The sequence below is a fragment of the Spodoptera frugiperda genome, chromosome 7 (assembly GCF_023101765.2).
Source record: "Spodoptera frugiperda isolate SF20-4 chromosome 7, AGI-APGP_CSIRO_Sfru_2.0, whole genome shotgun sequence".
NCBI lineage: Eukaryota > Metazoa > Arthropoda > Insecta > Lepidoptera > Noctuidae > Spodoptera > Spodoptera frugiperda.
The window spans coordinates 9,287,743-9,306,863 of NC_064218.1; the positions used below are offsets into that span (position 1 = coordinate 9,287,743).

Genomic DNA, 19,121 nt, shown 5'->3' on the forward strand with positions numbered 1-19,121 from the left:
ATGACACATTATTTACAACTAAAAAATACCTAAAAAAGGAATAAAAACTAACTTAAAACTAAAATAAAGAAAAAATAAAATTAACAAATAGCAACAACACATTTAACTAATAACGGTATTTGTAAACCGTCAGTGTATTGTCAAATTGCTGTTGTCGTTGGTTTGTCAAACGAAGTTTTGCTGTCATAAACACGTGAAAGTATTTGTGAGTTTGTAGGTTAAAATTACCAAAAAATAATACTACAATGAAGCCAAAACAGAAGAAAACACCGCAAAAGTTACTATCTGATAAAATAGCAGATGCTCTAACAGTAAAACCACGTGCCGACATAGAAGATGATCAAGTTTTTGGTACAAAACCGAAAACTGTTACGCGTGGTGATATTGGTTCTTCAGATAGCGAAGTCGAGGCAGCTATCAGTGATTTTCGTAAAAGGAACGTTGGATTGTTAAGCGAGGTTAGTAAAAAATATGAAGGGCAGGTTGTATCACGAAAGGATCTCGAAGAATCTGGTGACGACGACAGTAGTTCCGATGATGAGGTGCCATACCAAACACAACTTCAGAAGAAGAAACAAGAACTCTCAAAAGATTCTGACGCATCAGATTCAGAAAACGAGTTACCTAAGTCAAAATCTAAGTCACAAGAATCAGATGTCGACGATTCTGAATCGGAAGGCGAGAGTGATGATTATAGCATTATGCAGTTCAAGAAACAATTAAATGATGATTCAGAGGACGAGGAAGATGGTAGTGGTGATGAGGAAGGCAGTGATGATGATGATGATGAAGAAGGAGAAGGCTTTGACATCAGTCAAATGGAGGAACCAATGAAAGAAGAATTCGAGCATGTTAAAAAACAGAACATCTCCGAAGAGGCCAAAAAGGGTATTTGTGTTCGGAACCAGTTGTTGCTCTGGGAGAACTTGCTGGAGATGAGGATACACCTCCAGAGGTGTGTCAACACTGCAAACCAGATGCCCATGCCGGATACCTTTAGTAATTTGAAAGAAAATGAAGATTTTGCTGAGGAGACTAATGCTACTAAGGCAAATATCTCCAATGTATTGGATAAGTAAGTAACTGCTTTTAATTTCAAATAAAAATATTTTTGTATCTATCATAATTCAGTCTTTTATCTCAATGTTTCCCTTGTGTATCCACAATCTTTATTTTTTATACATTAATTATTTGCAAACAGTCACCAGACTATAAGTAGATGATATTTGTGTCTAATGGCGTTAAGACGAGGACACCAGCGTCACTTCTCCCTTCTAGAGCACACACTTCCTGTATCTGCAATCTAATAATTATTTATTTACTTTTCAGATTACTATCACTTCAGAATTTACTACTAAGCAAATATCCAGAAACAAAGACCATATCTAATAAAAAACTCAGCAAGCAACAGGCAGAGACAAAACAAACGAAAGAGGATAGCGACGAAGAAATACCGAGTGACACAGATAATGAAGAAATTCCATCAGACACTGAAGGTGAAGAGGATGAGGTTAAAGAAGCCCAAACACCTAAAAACAAAACAAACAAATCCGCACCAGCAAAGAAACGTAAACTCGAAGATTACGAATCAGACATTTCAAACGCCCACAAAGCATTCAAAACATTTAGAGACACTTCAATACAGAAATGGAATGACAAGACACGTCTCGCAACAGCAACGAATATCAAAAACACACCAACAAATACTGTCTTACAACAGATATCGTACATTCTTTCTGATAGAGAAAAGTTGGTGAGACGCACACAGCTGAAAAGGTCCGAATATGACATTGTGGGCTACAAAAAGCCAGATCCAGAAGACCAAAATGGAAATGAGGCCGAAGTCAATCCAATAACAAGGGACCGTAAAGACAATGATGAATATATCCCAGAAATTTTTGATGATAGTGACTTCTACCATCAACTCCTTAGAGAATTAATTGAATGTAAATCCGCAGACATATCAGACCCCGTACAGTTGAGTCGTCAATGGATTGCGTTGCAACAAATGAGGAGTAAAATGAAAAGAAAGGTTGATACAAAAGCCTCAAAAGGAAGGAAGATAAAGTATGTAGTTCATAATCAGCTCGTCAATTTCATGGCACCTGAGAAATCAATGTCGTGGACAGATGAAAGTAAAAACGAATTGTACAGTTCACTCTTTGGTAAATTATTCGAGCAAAATAATATAGGTCTAAATGCCAATGTAAATGGTTTTAAGTTAAAAAATTAAATAAATATTGATTATTTTATTTTTAAGCATCCTTTGGAATTTTATTTGTACTAACCATTCAGTAAGAACTTACTAACAAATGAACTTACTAACAGACGACCCAGTTACAATTTTCTTTTGGTTTTAACTATTATATACCTAAAATATTCGATTTGTTTATTATTATATCCCTTAATATCTTGAAATGTCTAACTAAAACCACCAATAACGAATTTAGGTTACATAAAAAGTTCCCCTCGAGGCTCGCATAACTGCTGAAGTACTGAAAAGTAAGTTAAATATATTATGTATAACGTGTACCTGTGCTTACACCATCCGCCACTTACAGGTGCGTAAAAAGTGATTTAAAATACGCCCCTTTTATTGGTAACTTTTGATGTAATTTGCGGAAAATTGGTAATAATTTCAGCCTATACCGATATTTACAATGCACCATTTAAAAGTTAAACAAAAATCTCGAGCGTTTCCGGGAGCATTACATAAGAGGATCAGTGAAGCTGGTCGGGTTGTTTGTAGCGTGACGGGCACGTGTGACGCGCCCGGTGTTCATGCCACCGTCGAATGCCGCACCGAGATACTGGCGATACGACTAGAATGGAATATTTACTGTAAGACGGACTCACGGACTATGGACTAGGTTATACTGAGTCACTGTGATTTATAACCGGAATGTTTGGGTGTCGGAGTTTAATGGCGCGTGTAATATTGTGTGTCGATGAGTTGGATAAATTATTTTCCTGATTAAGGGTCGGGTTTGTCAGGTGCTCTCTCGTACCTGCGTTATTTATTGGAGGGCAACATTTGAAGTAGGTTTCCTATAATGTATGCTACAGTTGGGTAGGTATGTTTCAAAGTAAAACTGGTTAGATTTGTCTAAGCACCTACACGACTGTACCTATCATACAGAGAGCGTACCAGTTAGTTTTTAATGTAGGTAGGTAGATGTATTCTCCTAACCTCTGCATATCCAATTTATGACCTATTTAGATACTTAGTTTTTATTTTCAGTGCAATCTGCATGCACATCTATCTAGCTTTCACCATTTTTCAGACAACTAGTCATTCGTCCAGTTTCCCGTTCGCCCTCAGCGTGCTATCAGTTTCAATGGCCGAGGTCGAGTGGGGGTTATCAAGTCACCACACAAACATCACATATTATTCACTAAGTACCTATATCTCGCTGCAAATAATAAACCACTTAATTTTTCAGATTCATAACAAACGTAGCGCTTAATTAACGAATAAGTAAATCTACGGTGATCTTTTGATCTGCGCTAATTAAGTCTTGGGTTGACTTTCATCTAACGAGATAGCTAGGTAATTGCCTACCCAGATGTTTAGGTACTTGTTAGAGATAGTTTCCAGAAATCGTGAGCAGTTTAACCTCGATTTGTCAGCTATCTCGGGTCATCATAACATAATAATATTTTGTAGGTTTGTGATTACACTTTTAGTATTTTGTTATGATCGTTCAATTTTAACTGAACACGAGGTGACAATTCTATTTTGTTGATTATTTACTTGTAGGGATAACTGTACTGTTGGCACAGCGGCTGGGCAATGTGCTGACACGGTTTCGATTCCAGCACTTCTTATGTAGTTTCGGTAGGTTCCTGTTTCTTATTGGGCTGGAGGAAACGCCCGGGTGTCATCACTGCGAGAACCGCCCGGAGGACACGGTAGAACATATGGTGGCGGTGTGCCCTGCGTGGGCTGAGCACCGCCAAGTCCTCAGGGATGTGGTCGGCGACGGTGAACTCTTGCGTCCGGCACTGGTTCAGGCCATGGTGCGGAGTGAGGGGGACTGGGATGCCGTCTCCTTCTGCGAAGCAGTCATGCTAACTAAGGAGGAGGCGGGCCGCCTGAGGGAACAAACCTCCTCACGCCCCAGCTATTGCGAGAGACAATCCGGGCGTTGGGGATCGCGCGACGATCTCCGGCCACCGTAAGTGTGGGTCTGCGGACGGCGAGCAAGGGTAGCTCGCCCCCCGATCAGAACCAGACCCGTGCGTGCGGCGCGTCGCGTTCCGCGCGCGCCTCAAAGAGCCATCAGACCATCACAGATGGGGCCCAGCAGGGCTGATGCCTGATCCGGAGCTGCGGACTACCTAGCGGGTTTACCGGAGCTCCGGGTCGAAAAGCAGGAGAAGGAACGGGGTGGTTTTTAGTCAGTAAGAGTCTGACATTCCCTCTCGCCTTGCCCAAGGCGGGAGAAGTCATTGGATGATTTTCCCCCTCAAAAAAAAAAGCACTTCTTATGTGATCCATTTATTATTGTACCTATAAAATTATATCGTAGGTCTATCTAAGCAGGTATTATGAAAATGTTTGCTGTTGAACATGCTGTCATACATACACTCATCTATCTTTTACCTGGAACGGTAGTGGAACTGGCAACTGCATCGTAAGTATCTACTTATTTATTTTTCTCTTGCAGCGGTCGATACTTGAAGTGCATTAGAAACCACGTTCACACGCTCGCTCGGTGCATTTGCACTTAGATAGGACCTTACATTCTACAGTATAACATACATGTTGACAATTGGACGTGTATGTGGACACTTTTGGCAGGTTTTTGTAGAACGGGACCGCTAGATGGAAAATAAAGAGGGACGTGGTTTGTAACGTCTTGCGCTCCCCGTAAAGTGTCACGCATTATGTTAAAGTGAAATCTAATGATGACTCCTTTTTGTATTTGTTTCATGGTCATAATGTACCTATACCTACCAACCTTTTTTAAGGGCTGAAAATCATCCAATTACTGCTCCCGCTATGGGCGAGGCGAGAGGGAGTGTCAGACTCTTACTTACTAAAAATCACTCCGTTCCTACTCCTGCTTTTCGAGCCAGAGCCCTGGTAAATCCGCTAGGTAGTTCACAGTTTCGGAATACCTACCTACTTACTTAACGAAGGAGCCTTTTGGACCCTGTCCAACTCAAATAAATGACGAATATTAGGAATTTTGAATTAATATTCAAGTCATCTACCTATCAACATAATTATATTCAAAGTTGACTAATGCGCTACTCGTTTTAATTATCGGCACAGATGTGACACGTTCTTATGACTTTCCTGTCACATTTAACCTCTCTATCAGTAGGTAAAATCATATTCAGCCTGATTATATTCAAGTTAATTATATGACTGCCAATTACGTTCAGTAAAGTCGTTTATTAAGTAGACAGTAATAAAATTAAATGAAGTATTTTATTGTATTAGGCTTGGCTGTCAAACTATAGAATGAAATCGCTCAATATTTTTTTAAGGGACAGGATATAGATATAGGCCAGCTTTAGACTTGGGGTAAATAGTTATACGTTCAAAATATAAATACTATAGTAGGTACATAAATTATAGATGATTGATATCGTGGTGGCCCGGAGGTTTATAATTTCTAATAATAAGTTTGAAATCGCCAAACCGCATTGAGCAAGCGTGGTGATTAATGCTCAAACGTTCTCCATGTGAAAAGGTGGTTTCGTTAGCAGTCGTCACTAGGCTGATGATGTAAATAACTGATTTGAGTGCGCTTTTAAGGGTATCGTATGACATTAGACTTGTTTTTTTTTTAAAGAAGCTTTACTATAAATGCAACTCTTCATCAATATTAGTAATGTAGGCAAGCCTCTATACCGAAGAGCAGACGTGATGCTATATACGTGCGTCTCATTCATTCACGTCGTCGTCTCCCACTGGGGTACACAAAGGAACTAAAAAGCATTCGGCGTCCCATTTTAGTTCGCAATGGAACTTCAAAAGATCCTTTTTCTGGCAAACCTCTTTCATTCCGTTTCTTTCGTGAAACGCATCTTCTTTTTATACAGCAAAGAAAATATATAATTTGTATTAAGTATATCACTTTAATTAAGGACCTATTTTATTACTCTTATTTCTGTGAACATATCTGAACGTGAACGTACTTTTGATCGTTAACGATATCTTAATAGTCGTTACTGCTTATTTTAAAAACAGAATCCTTTTTTCCAGGTCTAGTAATCCGGGTAATGGTGAAGGTTTTACATGAGGGTTTTGCCCTTACATGTAAAACTGTGCATGCCAATCCTAGCGTGTATGGGGGAAAACTGTACAGTTGTCAGTGCAATATAAGTCGGTTATACCTGTACAGTTTTGCATGTACGGGCAAAACCGTCGTGCAAAACCTAACGTGTATGGCCACCATAAAAACACAACTTAATTTACTTTGTGAAATACAGCGCAGAATGACGTGTTTAGTTAGTCACAATGAAAAGTTGGTGTTTAACTGTCCACTTCTATCATTCATCCACTTTCATCTTGTAGCACTTGCTGCAGTTGATTACTCGAGCGATGACACATTTATCTGAAGTTACTTTAACGTTTGTATTCTAGTCTACCAGTGTTTGGGATTAAATTGTGCTAATTCCCAAAATACCTACTCATGAAATTCACGCAGCACACAGCTGTAGAATGAACATTTTAATCGAAATATGTAATAATGTAGTAGGGAAGTACTTAGTGCGTGGATATTTATCATAATTTTATTCTTAAGATGTAAAGAACCTGCACTACGTAGGATGCAGTTTGCTTTGCGCGCCAGTCAGCCGATCTGAAATCATAAGAGGTTGCCTAATTCAGTTGTGGGCGTCTTGAAACTGATGTGATGATGATGATAATTGTGCTATGCGCTTAATGTTACGTATGGATCGTCTGGCATTAGGAAAACACTAGGTAACTCTAACCTTATATTAAAAAATATGTTGTTTACTTGCCCATTTGTTGACAACATCATCAATCGTGCTCTCGGGTCACCTTATCATGTATTTTCTTGGCGTAAAACAAACACGTATGGGGCTACTAGCTACTATGTATAGCTATGTATAAAATGCAGACACCTTTGCAGCTCTCATCATTAAAACGGACGTGTTTACGAAGTGCTTAACGAGTGAAACAATTGACGACAACGGGGTGTCCTGTGGGACGGCTGCCGTAATACATAGGCGGTAGCGGGGGCTCGGGGAGGTTGAGGTAGTGCATTGTTATTACATGGAATATGTAGAATGTAATCCGGTAATCATCCCTTTGGGCAGCAATACATAGACTATGTGTAAAATCCGGTTATCACCCCATTGGATAGCGAAGATTACTTTACCCATCAGGAGATCCATCTTTTTGATCTCTATCTCGTTTGTTTCCCCGTTCTATAAAAAGGACCATTAACCGTACATAGGTAGGTACCTACTAAAAAGTAATGACCCATTAAATTAATTCTTGAAAATACAATAATACGGTAATAAGGGTTCAAAATACTATAATGGGGGACGGTACGGCCGATAATAACTATTAATTGACAAACTTATTTGTTATTTATAAGTAATATCGAACAAAGAGATTATAAAACATTACCTACTAAGAATAATAACACATGTGACAAAAAAAGCACAACTATTGCATTTCATAAATAATAAATATTTCAATACATATAACAAGTAATAATACATAATGGTTTAACAAAATAATTTTCTTTTTGATTCCCACTTGAGCCGCTAACACTTATCGCTCGCATCGCACCCAGTGGTACTTCTGAGATAACATCTGGGCGGGCCGCCCGCCCGACAACACAACCAGTAGCAAGATAGCGCGCGCTCGAAACAAACGTCCCCAGACATACATTTACCGTTTTATCAACAAATAAAAATCATCACTAGTGCAAATAGTCGGAATCGGGAAATAATCGACTATTTAGAAAAAAACGTGATGTGCTTCTTAATTTAAAATTTGAAAGTGGAAGTGAAGTGTTCCGTTGTTGGTGCGAAAAAAAGTTTGGATGTGAAAAACTTTTCTGTAAGTAGTTTGCTCTTAATTTTTTTTTGTTTTGCATATTTTAGGAAATTGTAAGAATTAAAATATTAACAAATGCCTTTAAATTAATAATAAAAAAATCGTGTTTTTTTAACATAATGAAAAGTGCGTATTAATGAGATAAACATGCAAAATATTTTATATGAAAAATTAAATTATTTTTTGTGAAAAATTAAAAGAAACTTAACTTTTTAAAAGACTGAATAATACCTGTTTTGGTTATCGAAATATTATTACTTACCTAGCATTTTTATTGTGAATCGAAAACAATTAATATTGGCCGATTGAAATGTTTTGTAGTCGTCTCCAATTTTATTGAAGTGACATTTAATTTAAATACTAATTGCTTGCCGAGAGAGATATTATTAAACTGGTCTATAAACAAACAATAATATGTCAATTGTCATAGAACTTGGCACTAGCGCGTTCTTCGCATAGAATTTGTACAAAACGAAATTACAAACTGTTGAAATGTTTATTGAATATTGCGATAGCTACCGATACTAGAAGTTATTCACAATATGCATTTGAAGAATAAGTATTATAAGGAATGGCGCCGTTTCTTCGAATCAATCATTATTGTATTAGAAAATTTTAACGAAGTGTATTTTTATAACACGGATTACTTTAAGGAGACAGTCAATAAAGAGTTATTAGAGACCAATTTTTATAACATTTACAAACAGTTTTACACCAGCATACACGCTGACGTGTTTCTTTATCTTTTTAAACGGATTAATTCTACTTGTAACACATAATGCATACAACATCCCAATACCTAGTTCAAACGAACGAGAAATAGAAGTTCACGGACTTTTATTCCCCGTGATCGCGGACAATGTCGATTAGTCGCCTGTCTATAGACATTAGAATAGACGGAACTTGACACAAGTGTCAGACACTAGAAGTCCAATTTGTTGAAACAATAGAAGACTGAAGTAGAAAGTTGGGGCACTTTCTCAGCGCTCGCTGTTTCGACATGTTTATAATTATGACAGAGATGTTTTCCTAATATATCGACGGCCCCTACGTAAACTATCGAAACTACAAAAAAGCCATTTTCATTTTATTGCACTAATAGTATGTGGAGATAAAGATCTATTATTATATATATAAATTATGTTCCAATTGTATACCTACAACTATTTTTCAATCGAACAGAATCGTAACTGCATAAAATGAACACATTAAAACATCGAACCTGCCGTTTTCGATGATATACGCGGTCAGCGCTGCGCGAGCGAGACACGAAACTGCCTGTTTCGTCAGTGTTCCCCGAAATGTGAGTGAGGACGCACGTGTATTTTGAGGTTAGGATTACGTTAGTGTTTTTTTTTACTTTTAATTCAAAATGAATAGTAGAGGTATACACATGGTAAATATAATATACTATCGAAAGTGGTAGATTCGATACTGTTCTAGTACATAGAGCAAATTTGTACTGTCGAATCTACCACATTCGATAGTATTCCTTGGTATTTGTACTGAGCAATTTATCGAAAGTGACACATTCGATACTTTTCTCTGCTATGAACACATCGAATGTACCACTTTCGATACTTTACTACGGCAAAGTAATAGATTGTCTTACAATTTCGATAGATATAATATGTTTGTCTTGGATTTTCAGCATCTCCTGTGCGATGTCAATTCACCGACGAAGAGTGGAAATATTTAAATGATATTTACAAAGAAACTGATGCGGTTGACGGGGATTTTCTTTATAACGATTCTGAAATCGTTCCATCTCCTAAATCTGTCCAAGATTTTTATTGTCCAACAAACCAAACCTTTTTTATATTTGTTGGGTCGACGTTTGGCCGCTATCTCACCTGATGGTAAGTGATGATGCGGCCTACGGTGGAGCACATCTGCCCATAAGCAACCTATTCACTCGGGCCTTGAAGACACCCAGGTTATACCCATCAGGAAACACAGACTCCGGCAAGGAGTTCCACTCAATAGCAGTCCGCACAAGGAAGCTTGAAGCGAAGCGCTTCGTGCGAGTAGGTGGGATATCTACCATGAAGCGGTGACGCCTCGCCGATTGTTTTGTGGTTCGATGATGAAAAGGACTAGGGGGAATCAAGTTGTGCAATTCCCCCGCACACTCTCCGAAATGTATCCGGTAAAAAACGGAAAGGCTTGCGACCTTGCGCCTGTGTTCAAGGCTTTGAAGCCGGGCCTCCACAAGCGCATCATCGTTGATGAGCTTCTTGGCACGCCTTTTGATTTGTTCTGGCGCATCGAGCTGGTATTTAGCCGAGCCGTCCCAAAGGTGAGAACAGTACTCCATACAAGACCGAACCTGCGCTTGGTACAGGGTCAGTAGCTGTTCCGATGTGAAATACCGTCTCACCCTCCAGAGGATGCCCAACTTCCTACCAGCCAGATGCGCCTTCGACTTTATACAACGTGTAACAAAAAGGGGGTATACATATCAATTGCACGGTTTCTAGATAACATAACAAACGATACGGGAAGGGTTTTTAAACTCATGTTTTCATGGTACCATGTTATGAATTTTTTCCAATCGCGCCGACGCGCGAATCAAAATTAGGTAGACAGGTACTAGGTGATCAGATTGACAGAAAAAATGTTTCGTAATATTAGCGAGTGATCCCTGCAGGGTTGTGACACGTTTGTATGATTTGAAATCAAGAACTATGCGATACCAAGTATTTGGTACTAATTTTTTTTAAACATATTTTTTGCTGAAACTTTGTCTAGAGATTCTATTCAACCTGTATTCATCAGGGCTTCTTGATGTATATGGGTATTTTGTTACACGTTGTATATGAGCCGAAGTTTAGGGTAGGCGATAGAGTTACGCCCAGAAGCTCAAGATGATCCGATATTGGAACGGATACATTTCGGAAAGTAGGACCCAGCGGAAATTGACTCCGTTTGGCAGAGAATAGACACGCCTGGGTTTTGGTAGCATTGAACTTGACCAAGTTGGCGTCACCCCAATCGGAGACCGCCTTCAAGGAGTTCAACCATTCCACCATGGATTCTCTTAGAGACTGGATCTGTGTTCCGCTAGTGTGCGCATCGGAAAAAGAAGCAAAAAGAGCGTTGCTGAAAGTACTGTCCCCTGAGGCCACCGGCGTTGATGCTAAATTGGTCAGACGAGCAGCCATCAATGACTACTCGGATTGACCGACCCCTAAGGAAGTCAGCAATCCATCTGCACAGATCAGCGGGAAGTCCATATGCAGGAAGCTTGCCGATAAGGCTGTCGTGCCAAACCCTGTCAAAGGCCTTCGATATATCGAGTGAGACCGCTATTGCCTCCCCGTGCTTCTCGATGGCCTCGCTCCAAATGTGGGTGGCATACGCAAGAAGGGGACCAGGAGCCTGTTGTTAAGTACACGTTCCGACGTGACTGAGATTGGTCGGTAATTGTTAGGGTCGGCACGACTACCTTTTTTGGGCACAGGCTGCACGTTGGCCTGCTTCCATGCAACCGGCACTTGACCAGTCTCAGGCGCACAGGTTTTTAAAACCACGGCTGAGATTCCGTCGGGTCCACTGGCCTTGTTCACGTCAAGATTACGCAACGTCTTATATACCTCCTTCTATCGGATGCGAATTTTTGACATATTCGTCTCGCAAACTCTATGGAGAGAAGGAGGCAAAGCGCCACCAGTATCAAGACGTGAAGATTCCGCAAATAGAGAAGCAAACAGGTTCGCTTTCTCTACCGCGGTGTGTGCCAGCGTCCCGTTAGGCCCCAGGAGAGGTGGGAGTGAAGGGCGGCAGAAGTTCGATTCAACTTTAGTGCAAAACCGTGCAATTACTACGTTTTTAAGTTCTTTATTTTTTAATACAAATTGCTTGATTAACAATATTTGATTGATTTTCTTCATTTGTCACTAATTCCCCAAAATAAATAGCAGTAAAAGCTTGACATAAATAAATAGTTGGAAGGTATCTCATATCGAAACTAGTCTTATGTTACCTTGACTTGAGCAATGTAACAATGAATACAATCGAAAGTACCACATTCAATAGTTTACTAGAGATACTTGTCGTGGAAAAGTATCGAAACGGGCACATTCGATAGTAGATTAAATTTTTTTGTCATAGAACACTATCGAAACTGGCACATTCGATAAAAAAGTAACCAGAAGTAACCAAGAAAAGTATCGAGTGTGTAATATTAGAAAAAGTATGATAATTATGAAAAACTACAGTAGATAGTATAAAACACTAATATTTTCCACGTTAGATATACTGGTAATATTGAATATACGAATTTCATGTTTAACAAAAATCTAAATCGAAACTTAGAATCGCTCTCCTGTAAAGTAGAGGTTTTGTAGTTTCGATAGTTTACGTAGGGGCCGTCGATATTGCACTGAAATCATGTTTATATTTCTTCTGAGTAAATATTTTTTGAACTCAGAAACATTGATCGTCTTCATGCGCATTATTTTTCTATTGTTTTGTGGTCTAACGGATAAAGCTACTTACCTAGTAACTTTAATCGCCTGTTACCTACACAATATCTGTATCACCTTTCCACCATATATGTTTTTGACAATTTATGTGGGGATAGAGAAACAGATGCTAAACCTGGCTTGATGCTTCTTTTACGTATAATAAATCTTAATGTTACTGTATATAGTACACTCTCAACTCTCTCAAGGCAAATCATTTGAACTAAGGTAAGCTAACCAAATAAGGACTACCTTATTTTTATTACCGCCTAGCTCGTAGGTTTAAGATGACAATGGGCTGATAATTTCAAAATCTTATATTTATTTATTAAACTTTGTAATAATGGAATCAAAATGGCTTTAGAAACAAATATTACAATTTTGTAAACACAAATAACTAAAGTGTCACTTTGGCCTTATTGGGAACCCTATGTCTTAATAAGGCCTCAATAAAAACTAGTAAGTATTCAACTTCTTAATTATAACAAAACTTTGTCAATGCTTATAATAAATGTAATGAGATCTTATTAATTAATTTTGGTCATTATACATCAGGCTAAACGAGTTTCTCATCATGTAATACCCAAGTAACATCTTTGAAGTCATCGGTACCCCAGCATCAGTCAAACGAATGAGAATAACTTCTTGTTCTGGAGCCAATTTAGCGACCGACCTAGCTTTCGTGTAGTGGAAACCACTCTTTAGATGATGCGTACTTCTTTGGAAGTTATATCTGGCTGCAGCAGCCTACCGGGTAAAACAGGGTGCATAAAATTCGAAGGGTGAATAGATACTATGAAGAATTTCCCGATATCCATTCACCCCTTTTCTGTATCTATTCACCCCGTTTACCCCTTTCTACCATTTCAACAGCGTTTTCCATCTTTTGCAAAATCCATTGGCTTTCTTTTTGAAGAAGCTGGTTATCCGTTTTCTATGAAATTACTGAAAAACAACTATGCCGTAATAAGGCCTACACGTTTTTTTTGTAGGCTTTATTAGGGCATGGCACATAGGTAAACAAAACAACGATTAAATGAAATACACCGATATTATAACTATTTCACTTATGTGAGGAGATGGGTAAATGTATAATTGTTATACAGACAAAACACGGTACGTCGTATACTGATAAATATAAAAATACTAACAGTTTACGCTACTCGAATTTTATAAAAACTAAAGTGCGCTCCACGTCGTGATTGTTTTCGACTGTAGGTTCCAACATAATCGCGGCACGGGTTGCTTGCTGTGCTCAAATTAGTTAAGTAATATGCATGCACACTTCTACAAACTTTGGCGACCATTTGACATCGGGAAGAGGGAAATTTTCAAAATAGGCTTTATTGGGGCATAGGCCTTATTTGGTTAGGTTACTATACTTACAATGTAATTCGATTAAATTACTCATAAATTGTTTGAAGTTTTTGAAGGCTGACACAAAAACAATACATCCAGAGATTATCAGTTATTTTATTTCGTAGTTTGTAATGTTATTGTCATAAAGATGTGCTATCTTCATTGTTTTGTACGTTTATTACGTTTATTTCGGTGATTTGGCCCTGACTTTGTGGAAGTAAGTGTAATAACTAATAAGTCATCATCAACAGTACTGTCATCATTGGCCTAATGTGCACAATTGACAGATGACTACAGCTACATAATTTCGTTTTGCTAAAGCATAATTGTATTGCGCAGTGTTCTTATGAATCAGTATACAGATAATGGAATAGGATCGCTTAATTTCCTCCCTCAAAAAACATATTTAAAAATGTGTTGTTTATTCATTGGAAAAAATAATTTAATTACTTTTCAAATGTAAATTGCAGTTAAACTTAAAATCACACCAGACAAATTTTAGGTTTAATTTTGAGTAGAAGTTCTAGGTATTGCTATTTATTTTTACTGAAAAGCTGTCATTACAACTAGAAGAGTTTCCAGCTTTTTAATGGAAAATTCGTCTTTTTATATTAACCAATTTAACTTTAAGAATCGAATTTGAATTTCGTGTTCCATTTTATGTAGACATAAGTCAACACCATTTAGAAAAACCTTCGGCACATCTAACTCCTTCATCGGTTCATTAATAATTTCTCGAGAGAAACCGCGACATGAAGCTACTGCCTGCGAGTAACAGAGGCATTATTTATACCTGTGTCGACGCGAACCTTCTCGAATGTATCACACAAAATGTTCTTAATTGAATAATTGAAGCCAACCGAACTACGACTCTATGGAAATTGTAAGGCCACGCAAATACAATTGTACTTTCCAATAGTGTCAAAGTAATTTCAACGTGGTAATTCATTTCAGAGTTACATAACCGCTTTCGGGAACTTGTAGAGTGAATTTAAACGACATTAAATAATAGTCTTTGTTATCAAAGTGTTAAAGTGCAAATGACGTGTAAACGAGCTTCGCGAGTTATTTCTTGTGAACACTGCGTCACTTGTTGAACTACTTTGCACTTAAGTACTTTCAGCAGAAAGTTCATTGTGGAATATCGTGTGAAACTATAATGCTTTTCACAATTGAGTTTTTTATTGGCTTGCTATAAGACCATTGACCTTATTTCGTTACAAGTAAGATATATTTTACTTAACCTCAATAAATGCTCACCGAAAAATAAGTAGATAGCTACCATCCAATAAATCGTTTAACTTCAAAAGCAAACCGTATTACAATGGATCGAACTTTTTGGGGTTTTCTAACAAAACTCTTAAACGGTTTTTCGTATAAAACGGAATATATTTGTGCCATAAATGTAATAAATATTTTAATTTGGATATAGGTTCGTATAGAAACGTTCCAATTCGGGATTACTGTAATCCTCTTTGGGTGAACCTTGCAAATAAATTATCCTGTTTAAAGACGTGCTAATGCTGGTTTGAATATAATTTTTGGATTTCCAATAATTATTTCTCAATATTGTCCCTTCGGTAGAGCAATATTATTGTAGAATTGAGTTGGGTGGATAGTGTCTAAACTAATCTGTTTTTCTGTCACTGTTAGGTAGGTACTACACTACTTTATAAATTAAACTGAAAGAATAAAATTATATATGCTATCCAGCATCTCACTCTGATAATATCAATAGAGGTGACAAGCTGATTCCACGAACTAGCAGTTGGATTACAAATATTGTTTTATTTGATAAAATCAGGTAATGTTTTCGCCAAACATTGCGACGCGTGGGATCGATAGTAGGGTTGAATTCAAGATATTGTTTTCTTATTTCAAAGTATAAATGAATAGGCAGATAAAGCAAAAACGGTTGTACAGGATAATTTTATTATCTTTGGGATAGTGCGTAGTTGGATCGTTAGGACGTTAGGTACTACAATTTACTCCACAGCCTTAAATCACAACCACATATATCAATACGCGTCTTAATATTCTATGTTGTGTATTTTTGTGGTATAAGCCGGTAAAAGGGAAGACGGATCACCTGATGGTAAACAATTTACTTAAAGTGTGTGAGAGCCATGCTGCGGCATGAATAGGCCGGTTCGACCGGAGTGATACCATGGTCTCACAGAAAATCGACGTGAAACAACGGTTTTGCATTGTGATTCGTTGTGTAAGTGAGGTTGCCGGACGCCAATGGACAAAACACCAGAGGCGTTACAAGTGCGTTGTCGGCCTTTTGGGGGTTAGAAATTTAAGGGTTGTTGGGGAATCGGGGATTAGGAAGACTGGGAAGGGGGGTAATTGACTCCGGTAACCTCACACACACAACGTACCTAAGCGTTGCTTCACGTCGGTTTTCTGTGTATGTGTAGGTGATTGATATACGCACGTGTATACTAACTTCTTGTAAATTTTATCGAATGGAAATTGAAAAACTTGAAGAGTTTCTCGAGTTAACAATGAAGCCGGGCTCACACAAAGGTCTCTGTTAATGATGGTTGTATGAAAGTTTAAGTGTTTGGCAATTTCTAAGCTGGCTGGGGTTCCTTAAATTAATTTTATTGTTGTACATGAAATAGCATTTTAGTCTGCCTCGTTGTATCGCCGGCGTAGTGTTATTGACATTTTTAGTTTTCGAGGTTGAGAAGAGTATGAGAATAAAATCAGTAAGGACATACATATACAAGATGTGAACGGAATTACTATTAATAACTAAATCAGAGTCTAGAAGTCCCATAAATGAATGGTAATAAGTATGTTTTGGTACCCCTATTTGACTGTACGGTTGACGCAGCGGCTGGGCAACTGGCTGCCACACAACGTGTCGATTCGATTCCCGCACGAAGTGACTCTTTGTGTGATCCACAAATTGTTGATCCGACCCTGTTGTCCTAGAGTGAGGCAACGTTTAAAAATAAATAAATTATAAGACTCATAGGTATGTAGGTAAAAAGTTTAAACATGAATTATTCCCCACCTACTCTCACCTTTTCGGAAAAAAACATAAGTGAATGAATAGACCAAATCAAATAGACCATCACAAAGAAGTTTAAAAACACCATCTGAATACTGTGACGTCACAGTAGAAATACCGGCTACAATATTAAAGTGCAAATGTACGTAGTGAATCGTTCAAGTGTCACAATCACCCGTCTCCCTCACTCGTCCTTGCACCGAGCGAGATAACGTTACTGATACAGCGTGTTTTTTATTACCGGGTCATCATAGAGCAGTGCTATCGTGATTAATTCATTTATTGGTTCGATTCGACTACTGTTTGGTTATATGCTGTTTCGTTTCATTTAGTTATTTATTATAATGTGTATTTTGGGATATAGAACACCTGGTTTGGTGTTTGATCGATATTTAATCTTGTTACATGGGGCTTTAGGTTCAGTTTTCCTTAATTGCGCAAGAGCGGGATTAGATGATTTAGTTGAATTTTGTAATAACTATCGTTAGACAAACTAAATTAAACTAAAAATCACGGTTTACACACGTTAATTAATTGAGAAAAGCTCTACTAGTTTCGAGTCACAGAAGGACTTTTCATCATGAGCAGCGTGCGCAGACGCGGCGACGTTGCGCAGCTTACTGTCCTTCTGTGTCTTGAAGCTATTATAGCTTTTCTCAATTAATTTACGTGAGTGATTTTTGATTAATTTAGTGTGTCTCACGATAGTTATTACAAAATTCAACTAAATCATCTATTCACACTCTTGCTCAATTAAGGAAAACTGAACCTAATTCCTCAAAATTTCCATAAATTTACAGGGGTTAAACCGTGTTGTTTAGTTAAAGATTTAGTTGCTTTATTTTTTATAGTAGGTACCTACCATCATCCATCATCACCATCGTTAAAAGTGAGTCACAGTGACTAATAAAAAACCCATCTCCTATTCTATGGAACTTAACAAAAAGACTGGCCAATCGTGAGCTTCCTAGCTTTTAGAAAAGCAAGCGTGATTTTACGTAACCTAGTAACGTTTGAAGTTGCTAGCCACTGAGTCGTTGACATACAACCAGTATAAACTAACCGTGAAGTGTACAGAAAGACCGTACAAAGGGAGACCAAGGTAAACTGGTAAAGGATAGCTTGTTGTGATGTATACAATCAGATTTTCCTCATATTCTTTTTCGGCACTATTCAGCTGGTTCAGTGAAAAACAATTTGTGTTCACATCAATATTGTTGCGTTACGTTTGCCTCGTTGACATCGTCGCTGATGATACGCCTCAGTGGGCATGTTGCCTTATTGTATAAAATGTATGAAATATTTTGGTGTAAATATCTGTAAAACCGAATTCGATTTTCTCCTATATCGTTTGATTTTTGTATTAGGAAATTGGTTTTTGGAATAATATTTTCTTGAATTCGAGTTTTGTTAGCTACGGAGAGGTAGATGAATGAGTTATAGAAATAAGCAAGGAGTCTGGAATAGGGATGATGACGGGGTATGAAAATTAAAAATCTATTTAGTCCGACAGCTAGTCAATGAAAAAATATTAGACACGTATTTTATTATTTTGTCATAAGAGGGGGAGCAAATATGTAATTTCTACGTATAAAATGTAGCAAGAAGTGACGTCACACGATATTTGTTCAAAATGTTGTTTACGTCTAGTTCTCGTTTATATTATTAATTAATTTGTCACAACCAACTGCAGAAATAAAATAATTTTCCAAATTGTTTCTTCTTCATTGCATTTGAAAATTTTACTGTCAAAACAGATTGTTTTAAAACTAATTAAATATTATTCATTTAAGCGCGACAATCATCGTAAATACGTTTTGCATGAAGTAATCTTAACGCTAATTCAGTAAAATAATGTGAACACCGTCTACTGAGCACATGTCAAACGAATAGTTGAAAAAACAAAAACAATTGATCAAAACAAGTCAACCAAATAATCGTGCAGTGTTATCGGGGTCCCCTCATTAAAAAACTTGTTTGATCTCCTACCTACATATAGGTACTATGCTGATAACTACATATAGAAGTATATAACATAATATATGTGTAGCCTAATTATGTCCGGGTCAAGAGTCCCGATGTCACGGTCCTATGCAAAATTAAAGTGATTTATCAAAAATAATAAACTTTGTGTTTAGTTTTTACGTCTAATTTCGGGTTTTGAAGATCACATGAAGGTCCCGTGACCGTCCACTACTGGACTATGTACCTTCTCTGAGTA

At 37.7% G+C, this 19,121-nt stretch overlaps 2 protein-coding genes across 3 annotated transcripts in view; both read left to right on the forward strand.

The window, feature by feature from the left end:
- The first annotated feature begins 152 nt into the window (after positions 1–152).
- On the forward strand, positions 153–2,264 carry LOC118266453 (protein Aatf). Its single transcript, XM_035579921.2, has 2 exons — positions 153–1,075; positions 1,330–2,264. Exons 1-2 carry the CDS (start codon positions 246–248, stop codon positions 2,231–2,233), a joined length of 1,734 nt encoding a protein of 577 aa, XP_035435814.2. The 5' UTR covers positions 153–245; the 3' UTR covers positions 2,234–2,264.
- A 5,556-nt stretch (positions 2,265–7,820) lies between these two features.
- LOC118265813 (adipokinetic hormone/corazonin-related peptide receptor variant I) overlaps positions 7,821–19,121 on the forward strand; it is a 123,348-nt gene continuing 112,047 nt past the window's right edge. Inside the window, exon 1 of one of the 2 annotated variants that reach the window (XM_035579025.2) lies at positions 7,821–8,053. The gene's annotated coding sequence lies outside the window, so the exon portion shown is untranslated. The remainder of the gene's footprint in view (positions 8,054–19,121) is intronic. The other variant, XM_035579026.2, reaches the window with a different exon arrangement.

Bases quoted from the DNA above. Each gene is read 5' to 3' on its own strand.
- LOC118266453 (XM_035579921.2), top strand. From the start codon at position 246: ATGAAGCCAAAACAGAAGAAAACACCGCAAAAGTTACTATCTGATAAA. The intron at 1,076-1,329 runs GTAAGTAACTGC...TTTACTTTTCAG, and splicing joins ATCTCCAATGTATTGGATAA to ATTACTATCACTTCAGAATT.